This window comes from Oncorhynchus tshawytscha, linkage group LG04 (genome assembly GCF_018296145.1).
Source record: "Oncorhynchus tshawytscha isolate Ot180627B linkage group LG04, Otsh_v2.0, whole genome shotgun sequence".
Classification (NCBI taxonomy): Eukaryota; Metazoa; Chordata; class Actinopteri; order Salmoniformes; family Salmonidae; genus Oncorhynchus; species Oncorhynchus tshawytscha.
In genome coordinates this window covers 55,844,155-55,858,998 of record NC_056432.1, presented here as the reverse complement: position 1 = coordinate 55,858,998, position 14,844 = coordinate 55,844,155, and the positions used below count along the sequence as shown (strand labels likewise).

Genomic DNA, 14,844 nt, shown 5'->3' with positions numbered 1-14,844 from the left:
GGATGGAGTCTCGATCTGGGCTACGGTGGGAATGAGAGCTATTTTGGGACAGAGGGTCAGGGGTGGGCTGAACCGCAGCGATAACTGCCGTGGTAATGGGAAATTAAGCTCGGATCGGACCGGTAGGCTGGAAATCAACTCGATTTTAATAAAGAAATTGAAGCCCAGTACATCATGCTTTCTGGGGTTTGTCTGGAGGAGAGAGAGAGTCTGGATGAGAGAGAGGAAGAGTGACAGAGAGAGAGAGAGAGAGAGAGAGAGAGAGAGGAAGAGTGACAGAGAGAGAGAGGAAGAGTGAGAGGAAGAGTGACAGAGAGAGAGAGAGAGAGAGAGAGAGAGAGAGAGGAAGAGTGACAGAGAGAGAGAGAGAGAGAGAGAGAGAGAGAGAGAGAGAGAGAGAGAGAGAGAAAATGGTTGTATACAGTCATTGTTGAGTCAAGACTGCTGGGATGGAAGTAAAAGGGGATAGTATTATGGGTTGTTATATGAGCAGGTTGCATTGCTCTGTGTCACCTGTGATGTTCAGATGGACCGTAGTGAAGGCAGCCAGGGGGACTGCAGCCACATTCTGAGCCCGGACCCTCAGTATAAAGTTCCTGGTGGTCTCATAGTCCAGGGGCTCAGCCACCAGGATGGAGGCAGAGCCGTCCTCACGGTTAGGGGTCAGATAGAAGCGTACAGGCATGTTGGTCTCCGGCACCATCCCATCCTCCAGGTTATAGGTCACTCTAGGGTCCCCCAGTGGAGAGGTGGCCTTGATAGTCTGGGGTTCAGAGAGGAGACAGGGGAAACTGAGGACACTAGCAGTCAATTCACACCTCGGTGACTGCCTGTATGCTCTACTCAGCTTTAGGCGAGGCCGCCTGCAAAACAAGCAGCTCTACAGATCAACTACAACCGACTGTGGCCCATTAAATCTCCAATATTTATCTTGCTTATCACTTAGAGAGATTCCTCTCTCTCTCTCTCTCTCTCTCTCTCTCTCTCTCTCCTCTCTCTCTCTCTCTCTCTCTCTCTCTCTCTCTCTCTCTCTCTCTCTCTCTCTCTCTCTCTCTCTCTCTCTCTCTCTCTCTCTCTCTCTCTCTCTCTCTCTCTCTCTCTCTCTCTCTCTCTCTCTCTCTCTCTCTCTCTCTCTCTCTCTCTCTCTCTCTCTCTCTCTCTCTCTCTCTCTCTCTCTCTCTCTCTCTCTCTCTCTCTCTCTCTCTCTCTCTCTGAAATATTAATCTGCATTTCTAATAGCCTTAATAGCTTATAAATGATAGAGAGGAAATTCACCAAATTAATTTTCAATGCTTTAGTTAAAAAATAAAAGCAAATGCCTATGAATAATCCAGGGCTCGTGATTGCCAGAGCCTGGCTCGTAGAAGTAATGAAGCGGTTGGCTTAAAATAGAGGCGATGGAGGATGAGTCTGGACATGGGTAGGGAGAGGGGGAACAGGGGGAGGGGGGGTGTTGGCTGGAGTAAGATGCCATGAGGATATAGGGCTATCCCAGGACACAGCAAGTGCCAGAGAGAGGGAGGATGGGAAAGTAGGGATGGAGGTTGAGCCCTGAGGGAATTATCTACTCTCGTTTTTGCCGTAGACCATAAAAGCTTGGTGTCCATACAGTACGTCATAATACGCATTACTGTGCATTACTGCAGAGACATGGTAAATGCAGCTAGTGTCATTCGGTGTTGTGGTGTTTGTACGGTACAGTAAAGTAAGAGCCGTAAAGAAACAACTTTAATGTTAGATCAAGCAAGTCTACTCCATAATGCTTTCATTTGCTTTGAAGCCCTGGGAAAACACTGGTTCACAGCTCAAAATACCTCTCTCAAGTTACCAGCCCCAAATCTGTAATATGTACCTATCCTAATGTGTGTCATCATGTCCTAACCTCCCCTTGACTCCCCTTTCTCTAACCCCATGTACCTCAGAATACCTGTTTCAGGTTACATCTGCCATACTCATCCTAATTTGTATTCCATCATGATCCATGTTCAACTCTGCCCTAAGACAACCCCTATGTCCCTCTACCACCCCCAGGAAATATGACCCCATGTGTATGTGACATGACGTCATGTCAAAACATGACGTCATATATTTCCCCTCACATTCCACCCACACAGTACCTCTGCATCCCAACTGGAACCCTATGGCCTACTCGGTGCATTGCTTTTGACCAGAGCCCTGTAGTGCACTACATAGGGAATAGAATACCATTTGGGATATAGCCTGTTTGTCCCGGTCCCCATTTTACCACTATGGGTGTGTCCCTGACGGTATTCTCTGGGATGACCACATCATAGCTGTCCCTGTCCCACTGCGGAGGCTGGTTCTTCACGTTGGTGATGGTGACGGACAGCTCCACCGAACTGCTCCGGTTCCCCCCGTCCGTGGCAACTATCTCCCGGGTGATGTAGGTCCTCTGTAGTCATAGCAACAACATAGCTGTTACGTGACACATGCTGACTGAAATAATAGCAGTTTAGACTGGGGTGAAGAGGCAGGAAAGCTAGAGAAGTAATGAAACATAAGCCCTCTCTGTGATCGTGTAGATAAGTTTACAGTGAGAGGTCAGGGAGTGTCACAGGGGCAGGGACACATGCTGGTTGTATTTGGCCCACGGGTGAACGTAAATGACACTGTCTCATCACTGATGACTGACAGAATGCTGCCCAACAGCGTTCTGCTGACAGAGGAACTCTGTAGTCATAGCAACAGCTTCCCTAGGAGCACTCATAATAACACCTCCTCGCTACACCAGGCTTCCCATTTCCTGCTTTGTGATAAAACATTCTCCCCTGAGGAGGGACATTTACAGACTACCCGGTGAAGAAGAAAGAAGAAAAGGGCTAAAAAGCTCTCAAACATTAGCTTGTTAGATATGTGCTGGCTTTATAAAGACTCTTTCAAAGAGCTATTAGACTTCCTCGATACTCTCGCTGAAGCTGAAATTATTCTCCATAGCGCATCCTCACCTCAACCAATGACACACGGGGCTGGACGACTTAACGTGCAGCCGAGATGGGTTATGTGGTGGGGTTAGGGGTTAGGGTTGTGTTCCTGACCTGTGAGATGGGCTGGTTGACATAGACCCAGCCGGTTAAGGGGTTCACCCTCAGGTACTCTGGCTGCTCTTTAGACATGGAGTAGGTGACGGCGGCATTGGTGCTGTAGTCATCGTCGTGGGCCGCCACACGCAGGAAACTGGTGCCAATCATTGTGTCCTCCCGAAGGAAGTCTGTGGGGAAGACAACACGTCATATTCAATTGGCTGGAGGAAAAAAATGATGCTGATTAAACTATGTCTGGGCGAGAACAACACAGATGTGGTGTTGTCAATGAACCATTAACAAGGTAGACATGACATGATCTGCAAATACTACTGGATCAACAGTAGGACTTGATTGTGTGTGTGTGTGTGTGTGTGTGTGGGTGTGTGTGGGAGGGTGTGATCCCCAGCACGCACACTCGTAGCGTAGGTTCTCAAACTTGGGGCTGTTGTCGTTCTCATCGAGAATGAGGATGTTGAGTTGACAGATCCCTATGAGGGGATCTGCTGCCTGGTCCGTAGCTGTCACCGTCACCGCATACTCCCGCTGACGCTCGCGGTCAAACTTCCTGGACGTCACAATCGCACCTGAGGGAACCGTGTTATACAGTGGTTGCTATGGACAACGGACAGAGGCAGACCAGACACAACAAAACAAATCTCAAATGCTATTACTGCCAGGGTGTAGGCTAGTATTTATACGATTTCGGCTTAGCTGTGCCACTGAATGAATCCGATTTATCATGTTAGCAAATGTAATGTAATGCAACTTCAGATCTCAATAAACAAATGAAGGACGTGCATACACTGTAATGGATGTGCTAGTAAGGTTTATGATCAAGTGTTGGTGTTTTTTGGAAAGTGCACTTGAATTCAATCAAAGCCATTCTGAGGATTCCTCACAGTTCATGCAAATCCAATCCCTCTCCTTTCACTCCTTTCTCTCTCCTATAAAAGGTTAATGATTGATGTCCACTGAACAGTTACATTTCATGAAGCAATTCATTTTTAAAAGAGGGCTTTGTGAGGGAAAAAAAATGTAAATGCTGTCTTTTCTTCCCCTTTTGAGCGCTGGCACATTTTGAAAGGGTGTCATTAAACGGAATTAGATTGAACTTTGGAATTCATGAAATACTTCAAGACAGTTCCCAAAGCAATCTGGAGAGAGAGAGAGAGAGAGAGAGAGAGAGAGAGCGAGAGCGAGAGCAGCGAGAGAGAGAGAGAGAGAGAGAGAGAGAGAGAGAGAGAGAGAGAGAGCAAGAGCGAGAGCGCGAGAGAGAGAGAGCGAGGGAGAGAGAGAGAGAGAGAGAGCGAGAGAGAGAGAGAGAGAGAGCGAGAGAGAGAGCGAGAGAGAGAGAGCGCGAGAGAGAGAGAGAGCGCGAGAGAGAGAGAGCGCGAGAGAGAGAGAGCGAGAGAGAGAGAGCGCGAGAGAGAGAGCGAGAGAGAGAGAGCGAGAGAGAGCGAGAGAGAGAGAGAGCGAGAGAGAGCGAGAGAGAGAGAGAGAGAGAGAGAGAGAGAGAGAGAGAGAGAGAGAGAGAGAGACTGAGAAACACCAGCGAGAGCTGCAGAGACTCAACCCTTTAGGTACCGGATGACATGAACACTATGGGGATGCTACTAGGGTCCACAACCAAACAGTGAAGTTGGGCTCTACCGTACCCGTGTCTGGGTGGATACTGAAGGCCGGCACAGTGCTGTCTTTGTGCATGAATCCATAGGTGACTCTCCCATTAGAGCCCTCGTCTGCATCCACGGCGTGGACCTGGAGGACGAACGCCCCCGCAGGCTGGTTCTCCAGCACCGTGGTCCGCTCCCGGTACTGCTGGCACTGAGGGGGAAAGGGGGAGAGGTACAGGTATAGTGGCATAGAGGGAGAAAGTGAGATAGAGAGAGAGAGAGAGAGAGAGAGAGAGAAGAAGATGGGTAATGTAGGAATGCCAGTTACCAAATGACAGAGGGAGAGAAATTAGGATGCATAGAAGGGGATGAAATGAAAGAAAAAGGTCATTCAGTATATTAAGGACATTTGTGGAAGGGAATGAAAGAGAGAGGGATGGGAGACAGTTATGAAACAGTCGAAGAGGAGGGGGAAAAGGGAGGAGGACAGTGGAACGAGGGCGGAGAGATAGGAGTGAATCATTGAAAGGAGTTACAGAAAAGGAGAAGTGAAGAAGTAAAGAGGGGGGGGGGGCTTGAGGAAGGAACTGTCTCTCATTAATCCCTCTATGTTTTGCTCTGTAGAGATTCATCTGTGTTTTATAATTAAAGCGGCCTTGAATCAATTCCATCGAAGCAGATCCACAGAGATACGGAGTAAGCCTGGATAAATCGGATGTGCTCCGACGCCCACACACCTTCCCTCTATCCTCATCATCATCTGAGCGCTTGCTCGGTGTGTGTGAAGGGAAAACAGTCAAATCTTCCAAATCCCGTCTCTCTGCCATCATCAGATGGCTCATTTTGGCCTCAGACAGAGACAGCGTTTCTCCCTCTCAAAAAAAAAGGAGATCCCAGATCAATTCAGCAGCTCGTCTTTGATGCTTACTTCTGACATCTAATTAATGACAAGGGAGCTCATCTTCCACCCTCCTCTCCCTCTCCTCCCTCTCCTCTGCCACTCCTTCCTCTAACCATTAGTCAAAGTCTTTCTAGGCCCAAGTTCAATGTGTTTTCAGAGGTCAGGTGTCCCTAAGGGAGTCCCAGTCAGGGATGAGAGGAGCTGTGGTGGATCTCAAACTCAAACCATGCCACCCCCTTCCCTCCCTCTCCAGCCGCATTTACCCCCTCTTAGGAAGCTTCAGGACATGGCACTCTCACAGACAACCCAAGGGCCCAGGAGGGGCCCTTCTCTTAGGAGTTGCTGAGTAACTGATGCTCACACATCCACAGGAACTGCCTGAACCTCAGCCAAACACACAGGAGCAGAAGGGCCAAGGGCAGAAAACCACATAAAAGCATCTTTCTCTCTTCTCTCCGCCTGCTGTTTGCTGCCTGCACAGAGGAAGGAAAAAACTGAGCACACAGGCAAAGTGGTCCAGCTGTGTTTTATTTTTGAAATACTTTCTCTTTGGACTTTTATCCTCCCTTTTGTGGAAAAGTCTTGTCCGCACCTCAGTTCAACTATAGTTTGAGCATGTTAGCGCAGATAAATAGAAACTAAAACAATTCACTATTCACAAAAGCACGATGGAGTCCTGTGGGAGCTGTGTGTGAGAGCACATGAAAAGGTTGAAGCTGATCTTGCAGCCTAACATGTGAAACACGCACACGTACAAAATGCTCCCAGGACTACGGGGAGTTATTTAGCTTTACTGTGCGAGGCCACAATTAGCTCCAAATATCTCAAATGCAAAACTCATGTAATTTAAAATTGAAACATCGGCAGAAAACAGGTAGGGCTGTGATGATTCAGCATATCTTTCAAACACTTCATTAAAAACCCTTAGATGATCTAGAAATAGAGTGGGTCGGCCGGCTAATCACACCTCTGGAGGAAGGAGATGGAGAGGTAATAAATAGAGGCGATAGAGAGAGAGAGAGAGAGAGAGAGAGAGAGAGAGAGAGAGAGAGAGAGAGAGAGAGAGAGAGAGAGAGGGAGCTGCAATAAACAGATAAGAGGAACTGAGAAACGAGAGCGATTTGGAAGGAGAGAGAAAGTCTAAGGTCCGGAAGTCAACAGGAGAGTCCTGATGCTCATCTCAGAACTCCGCCAGCACCCTTATTTAATTTTAATAGTGCGCCCCCATAGTAAAGGCCGAGAGACAGAGGCTGGGAAACACAATGAGCTGTAATGAGTGTGGTCAGAGCCAAACAGATATCAGAACCGTGACAATGAGAACCTAAGCTTACCTTCTCAAAGACAGGTTTGTTGTTGTTGACGTCGTCCACGCCGACGATGACCTGGGCGGTGGACGAGAGGGCCTGGGGGCCGCCAGAGGCGTTGTCATCGGTCGCTGTGACGTTCAGGACGTACTCTACACCCTGGAGTCTGGGAGGTGGGCTGGAGCGCAGACGGATCAGACCTGCAACAACCAATCAGAGACAAGTTATGACCTCACCATGAACAAGAGGACCTCTGCGTTCACCAGGTCTCCTGACTGACTTATATAGGGCAGCAAAAGCGAGAACATGCTGTTCTATCCGCTTTGGACACATTGTGCCCTTGGTTTTCCCTTTTACGGTATATGAAACAGCATGAACTGAATTCAACCCCGGAGGGTCTGCTTGTGCTCCTTTCTTCATGACTGACACATGTGGTGTGTAGAACAGCCGTGTCGCTCTCTTCCTCAACATCTCTCCCAGTGTCTTTGACACTTGGCCAGCGTGTGACTGCATCCAACAAAGGCAGTTGTCAATCCCACCTTCGGTGGTGCATGGAACAACAAAGGATGGCGTACGTCTATTGTCCGTGTGACTGAGGTTCGTATAACCTCCGCGGTGAAGGTCCCCTCCCCTCGGTGCCTTGGTGACTTTTTCTTCACTTCCAATCGGCCGTAACCCTAATGTGGGCGTCAGATTTCCATCCCTCTCTCCCCCCCTCTCTCTTCCCGAATGCTTTTTGATTTTATTTTTTTATGTTCCATCCATCAGGCCTTTGGTGTTTGCTAACCGTGTGTGTGGGTTGCAGACACACTTAATACATTCTGTCTTATCTTCTAAGACTCAAACAGGCACAGATGCAACCGTTGGAAATGCACTGGGTGCTGTAAACATTTCCATGGCTTTCACAAGGTCTGCGTTGGATGGAATCATATTACACCCTAACAGTGTTGCTCTTTAGAGACCAGTATGGTCTGTCTATCTCTGCCTAACAGGGTGACATGAAAGACACTGAGTGTCAGGGGAGAGGAGGGGTGAGAGGAGGGAGAGAGGAGGGTGAGAGGAGGAGGAGAGGAGGGTGAGAGGAGGAGGAGAGGAGGGTGAGAGGAGGGTGAGAGGGGGAGGAGAGCTGGGGGAGAGAGGAGGGAGAGTGGAGGGGGAGAGGAGGGGTGAGATGCTGAGGGCCACACAACAACCAGCCATAGGGAATCAGGAGACATCCTGTCTACGAAATGAGGCAGGATACGAGCGCTATGGTAGCACGGCTGTGCCAAGAGGAAAATGTAATCAATTATAATATGATGTGACAGCGTGGGGGCAGGGCATGTGTGGTGGGGATGGGCCACTAACTGCCATGGAGGAGGCTGCCTGGGAGAGTTTGTCAGAATGACTGGTTTCACCAGGGTGGACGGCCTGGACTAGCAGTACCACAGGCCAGGGAGCTGGTCCTATTAGAGACAGACTAGCAGTACCACAGGCCAGGGAGCTGGTCCTATAAGAGACAAACTAGCAGTACCACAGGCCAGGGAGCTTGTCCTATTAGAGACAGACTAGCAGTACCACAGGCCAGGGAGCTGGTCCTATAAGAGACAGACTAGCAGTACCACAGGCCAGGGAGCTGGTCCTATAAGAGACAGACTAGCTGCACCACAGGCCAGGGATCTGGTCCTATAAGAGACAAACTAGCTGCACCACAGGCCAGGGAGCTGTTCCTATAAGAGAGAGCCTGTTGAAGGAGAGCGTGTAGCCTCAGGAGGACATGTCACATACTCCCAGCAGCCCAGGGAGACAATGGCTCCGCACACACACAGAATTATGTTGCACATGCGTGCCACATGGGGTAGTATTAACACGTAGTCACGCACGAACACACACCCAGTGCATGCACACACCTGGGTGTGCACTCAGGAACATCAAACCAAAACATTGTGGAAGAATGTGACAAATTGAACAAAAAAACTGCCTGCAAGGCCTACCGTACATCAGTATCTATCTGGAGGAGAATGTCTTAAGATGACAACATCTCGACAAGACTTCAAAGACTGCTCCGAAAAAGGTTCAGCCAGAGTTGAGAGATAGAAGGAAAAAGAGGTTTTAAAACATTCCAAGAAAAAAAGCATATAGTCCCTGTCTCTTCCATTCGATAAGATATGTGTCCCCGCAGTACGTGAGGGAGGGAATTGATGTTTGTGCGCATGGGTGTGTGTCAAATAATGTATATGTGTGTGTGCCTGTATACATGTATGTGTGTGTGTTTGCGCGTGTTCAAGCATGTGTGTGTGTGTGTGTGTGTGTGTGTGTGTGTGTGTGTGACACCGTGTTGGGTCAGGCAGGCCGAGGCATACAGTAGCGTGCGTCACAGCACTTGCTCACCCTGCTAAACATGGTCGGTGAGACTCGGCCAGCACATATCATCGCAGATCAAAGATGGAGAAGATGTTTCTCCAGGGGTCACTGAGCACACGTCGCTTCATATGATGGAGGGGAGGGGGTTGGCAGGGGGAGGGATGGGGAGCCGATGCCCCTCTCTCAACGCCAACTCTAATCATCGTCTGGCCCCAAAACAGAGGGATGAAGCCATGAAAGGCAGAGAAACTGAGGGAGGAACGACTACATTTGTCCCCTAGGGAGAAAGGGGTGAAGTATGGGGTGAATCAATGGGGGGTTATATAAACCTCACATCACAAGCACGGCAAAACTCCCACTAAACTAGTGGCACTGAGGGAGGACGGCATGATGAACCATTACGACTCATCCACCAATGGGGATTTCTTCATCAGCCTGCAGATGAATTAGAACACTTCTTCAATATGAGCTCTTCACAGACAAACAACGACGCAATAAAAAGAATAAAGGAGAAGGGTCGTTCCCATTAACCGTAGACATGATCTACCTGTTTATCGGAGTAAACATTTCCCCCCGTGCTGAGAACGGAAGCTTCGTATTTATGTCTTTAATACAAAAAGAGGGTGATCATCTTATTGACTTTGCTGTTTGAATTCTTGAAACGGTATTAAATCTCAGGAAACGTATTCTACGCTGAGTTACAGTCAAATTAACACAGCCCATCTGTCCCCGAGAAAAAAAAATCTCCCATGAATGATTGAGGACATTTCGCGAAAGTGGAGGAGATTTGACGATCCGTGGAGAAGAAGTAATAAAATACTTTGATCTCTAAAAGGGAGGGAGAGTGATGAGATGTGGGTGGGGCTTGTGTGTGTGTGTGTGTGTGTGTGTGTGTGTGCGGAATGTTATTCGCCTCCTAAACTAACGAGTGCTGCGGTATATGGGTATGAACAGTGAAGGATCTGAACGAAATAAGAAGCTGTGAGGAATAGTTTGAAATAGTTTTTTTTTTTTATATAAAGCAAATCATCAGTTTAACGATGTGAGTAATACAAGGGTTAAACCCCTCTAGCGAGCCCAGGCAGCTCCATAGGTGAGTGTAAGAGATGATAGGGTCCAATAGTAGTGTGTAAACTGGTCATACAGTAGCTGCAGGATGTATACACTGATGCTAAGTAGGACCGGTCTGACAGTTACACGACCGTGAACAGGAAGGAGCTCCAAGCCTATCACAGGGGCTCCATGGGATGTGCATGAAAACATTTGACCATGTATAATAGTTACACATTACAATATGCATGCTCGAGGCAAAAAAACAACGCAGAACAAAATGCCACCCAAATGTGTGAGGACAGTGACAGAGTGCTTCTGCAGCCTTTTAAAGCAAGTGAAGTGACATGGATGAATAGCAGTTTATTAGTTTTGTGTACCAGTCAGGGTTATATGGCATTTATTTCTTTATATGGTTGAGAAATCTCCCCTTTCTGCTGACAGTTACCGTCAGTGGAAATTAACAAAGGAAATTGCACCTTGACGATCCAGATGAATTGAATTTGTCAAAGTCATTTTATTACCCTTTAATGTGATATGCAGATTCAATGGTGCAATTTACCCAGGGTGGGAGGGCTATGAAATTAGTTGAGGCCGTTAACACAATTTTCAATTTCAAATGGCTTCCTTGGTGGACTTAAGGCGGGACATTGGAGCAAACCTTTTGATGACATCTGTAATGACAAAATCATCCGTGCTAAAAATAAACAACAGCTAAAGTGTGCCTCATGACAGTTCATTTCACCGGTCTAGTGAAATATCTACAAGAAGGGACGGGGAAGAGGGAGAGCAGCGGGACTCACTGAGGAAGAGGAAGGGAGGGGCGTAAACAATATGTCTCACCTTTCTGGCTGTCGATAACAAAGTTGCCCTCGTCGTTGCCCGTTGTGATTCTGTAGGTGATTCCATCGCCGTCAGGGTCCTTGGCAAGCACCGTGGCAACCAGGGTGTTAGGCCCGGCGTCCTCCGAGACGAAGGTCCGGTAGCTGTTGACAGAGAGAGAGAGAGAGAGAGAGAGAGAGACATCCCAAAGTCAACACCCTTCCTCGCGTCTCCCCAGCGACAATCCAGGGTGTGAGAGCGAAAATGAGTGAATAACACACCAGGCTGCAGACTTGTCACATTTGAATCACTTTAACATTTCAAACAGATTGATGAATGCATGTTATGAAGCTGTTGTTGGGAGGGTAAAAAAAGAATTGGTTGAGTGTATGATATGTTGGGCCTCGGTGGAGACAACCTGAGTTCTGATTCCAAATTCTAAGGAGATAGCAGTCGGTAAACAGCTGTTGGCAGCCTGTCACAGTGGAGGGATAACACAAAGTGGCCTGGGGTGGAGTGGGAAAGAACGAGTGACTTGGATGACAGCGTTGTGAGGAACTCTGGAGAGAATCAACCAAGCCCAGCATGTCATACAAACACACAAAACAAACCCCTACTGTATACTGTAGATAGAACTATACAGTACATACGCCAAATACAGAATACACAAATAACGCATTAAACACCTTAATCTCACACCGCCGGTCACGTTCTTTCCCCCTGGTTGATTCACACGTAAATACGATCACAGACGGGTGGTGGCAAGCGGCGAAGGTCTCATAGACTTCAACTGGAGTAGGCTGCCAGGCGGCAAAACACCAGCAGTTTTGCATGTGGCCGTGGCGGTCCCAAAAGTCTTGAGCGGCCCGCCGCGCACCGTTTACCCTGAAGGGCATCGTTCATCTTGTCGACCAATCAAACAATGCGGTTCAACAACAACACGGTTCAGTTTCCGTTTATCACAGCCCACCGGTAAGCGGCTTAATGCAATTTACACATAATACACATACGGTACATGTCACCTAAACAAAAATCATACAGACCAAACCATGTGTATCCTAACACAGACATCTGCATTGCCAAGTGAGAGGTTTCCTGTCATACATGTACATTTAAAAAGTTACCAGTAAGTAAGGCTGGTCCGAGCCAGAACAGCCAATAGGGGTAGCAGCCATATCTCCTGTTTACCTAGCATGAGGCAGCTTGATGTACAAGTACAGCACACCCCATAAACAAGACGCTAGTCTGTCATAAGGCCTTACCCACAATCCATCTCCTGATTGCTGAGTGCCGAGCAGAGAGGCATCAGGTCCCATTTTTTGTTGTATTTGGTATGACCCCCCCCAACCTTGCAGTTTCAGGGCTGACACTCAAGGCCACTGATTATTGCACATACAGTATATTACAGTCCACAAAATGACACTGAAGACACAAAGCCATATAGGAAATAGGGATTGTGCACGATGGAGGGCAGTTATGTCTGTTCTCAGTCTATTCCATTGGCTAACCCTTGGCCCGGGACCCCTAGACTGGGAACCCTAGACTGGGAACCCTAGACTGGGAACCCTAGACTGGGACCCCTAGAGCAAGCTCCAGGACTGGCTATGTTACACAAGCTCCAGATAGTAATGATAGAACAGAAGACGGTCCATTACTGCTGTTAAGAAAATAGGATTTGTTTTATACCCACAGTAAACTAACTATACTGTACAATTTGTGGCCTTCAAATCTAGCAGGCCTGTAAATGTAAAGAACACTTCCAGACCTTTACACTGATCTGAGAAAAAAAAAATCTATTTACTCTCCTCTACACGGGAACCCGCATAAAGGTAAACAGACGGCCATGCTCCCACTCCCACAGACTCCCACTCACCCCCCCCCATTCTCAGAATCACTCGTGCTGTGTACGATAGTACACACATAAAGAACTGTACTTTATTTCAAGCAAACAGTCATAGTGATGCAAAAACAAACACATTCCCCCACACACACACACACACACATTCACACACACACAGAGATATAAGCCCCACAGTCTTCCCATCTGTCTCTTTCACCAATCACCCTCCCGCTCCATCTCTATTGAAATGTTCCTGTGGATGTGAGCGCGTCTAACAGCGGAAAGACAAACAGGGCCTCGAATGTGGGCACAGTATGTTGTCGTTCATCATTCCTCCTACGCTCCACTCTGCTCAGAGCTAGTGGACGCAGAGACAGGACAGAGGAGCGACTCACTCTGACAGACTGACAGAGACGGACTCTTCTACCGAGCCAGCGTGCTCTGTCCGTCCGTCGGCCGGTCTTGTCTGTCTGTCTGTAGTCTACCTGTCGGTCTGTCGGTCTTGTCTGTCTGTCTGCTACTCTCTCCTCCACTCCTCAGTCAGTATGAAAGGAATCATTTTGCTGGGTGGAGAGGGAAAAGCACTCACAGCATGAGCATGGCCTCTGAGAACATTTCCTTTATGTTCCTATCCGCCCATGCCAGTGGATGGAAGCTGCTCAGAATTTCTCTACAATGAAGATCTGCTGTATATTACCCAATCAAGATGTCATTTCTTCAGGCAGAAATGAAACAAACTTTTCATGTGTCATATATTGTTTACACAAGAGCATTATGCACTATTTCCATGGAAACCATTGTTCCAGTTTCTTTCTTTCATTTGATTTGAATTGATTAGGGCCCTGCCAAGTTGTATTTCAATAGGAATGCAGGCATGACTGTATGGAGCAACAACTTATGCAGAACAAATAAAGAAGATTTATAAAGTCTTAGAAAAGGATTATCAACTACAATGATACATTCAAAATGAAAAACGAAGTCAACTGATCGGTGATCATGTCATGCTTGTGACTTATGTCCCCGCTTGCAGACCCCCTCTCCCCTCCCCATGCCACCTGCCTGCTCCAACACCCACCGCCACGGCACAACAGACACCTGCGACCTTTAATCTGTCACCAGCCTCAAAGAGCCTTCGTTTCCCATGATGAGATGACACCCCCCCCCTCACACACACACACACACAAGACATCTCTCAAAGACCTTATTTTCACAGGCTCCATTTTCTCTAAAGAATAAAGAGAGGGTCCACCACACCACAGCGCTTCTCCATCACCTGCCTCTGCCGCTCAAAGGTTGTTGCGCGCCGACTCAGGCTGCTGTCCCTCTCTCACCTGTCGCCGTGGACTTTGGCCCAGGCGACGGGGTTCTGACACAGGAGTGACTGACAACTCCCAGGCGGGGCCGCCATGTTGTGGGAGAGGCCGTGAGTGAGTGAATGGCGAACGCGGCAGGCTCCTGCCCAGGCAGACAGACAGTGGTTGCGTATTCCCCTCACAGTGCCAACTCTCCCGCTCATTATCTTACCCCATCAATCTCATTTCACCCCAAACTCCAGCTACTGTTCCATCAGAGTCTTCCTACATCCTCCCTCCCGTCAGCCAACCAGCCAGCCCGCCTCCACCACACCAGAGACACGGACGCTCTGTCACCCTTAACCCCATTTCCCTCCACAATGACTGACATCAGCCGCAATATAATTAGCCAATTTACCCAACACATCTATTACATATTAACGACTGACGAAACACACAGCGCCGGACCGAGACTGGCTTGTTGTTTGTGCTCATTAGCATCTCTCCATCTTCTGTAACGTCAACAGATTGCCGGGGCTCTGTGAATACATGTATAAATATCTCTCTGCCTATCCAATTCACTCATCACTCAGGTTACTGTCGGCCAGCAAACAATCCCTGTAATGATCTACTTA

General features: G+C 48.1%; 1 protein-coding gene across 2 annotated transcripts in view; it reads right to left on the bottom strand.

The window, feature by feature from the left end:
• The window catches only part of LOC112222721 (neural-cadherin-like), a 174,399-nt gene that overhangs the window by 62,186 nt on the left and 97,369 nt on the right, over positions 1-14,844 (bottom strand). For both annotated transcript variants that reach the window (XM_042320917.1, XM_042320918.1), the window contains exons 7-13: positions 11,099-11,241; positions 6,890-7,062; positions 4,700-4,868; positions 3,458-3,628; positions 3,057-3,229; positions 2,246-2,413; positions 514-763 (exon numbers count right to left, since the gene is read on the bottom strand). In XM_042320917.1, coding sequence (XP_042176851.1) covers positions 514-763; positions 2,246-2,413; positions 3,057-3,229; positions 3,458-3,628; positions 4,700-4,868; positions 6,890-7,062; positions 11,099-11,241 — 1,247 coding nt within the window. The remainder of the gene's footprint in view (positions 1-513; positions 764-2,245; positions 2,414-3,056; positions 3,230-3,457; positions 3,629-4,699; positions 4,869-6,889; positions 7,063-11,098; positions 11,242-14,844) is intronic.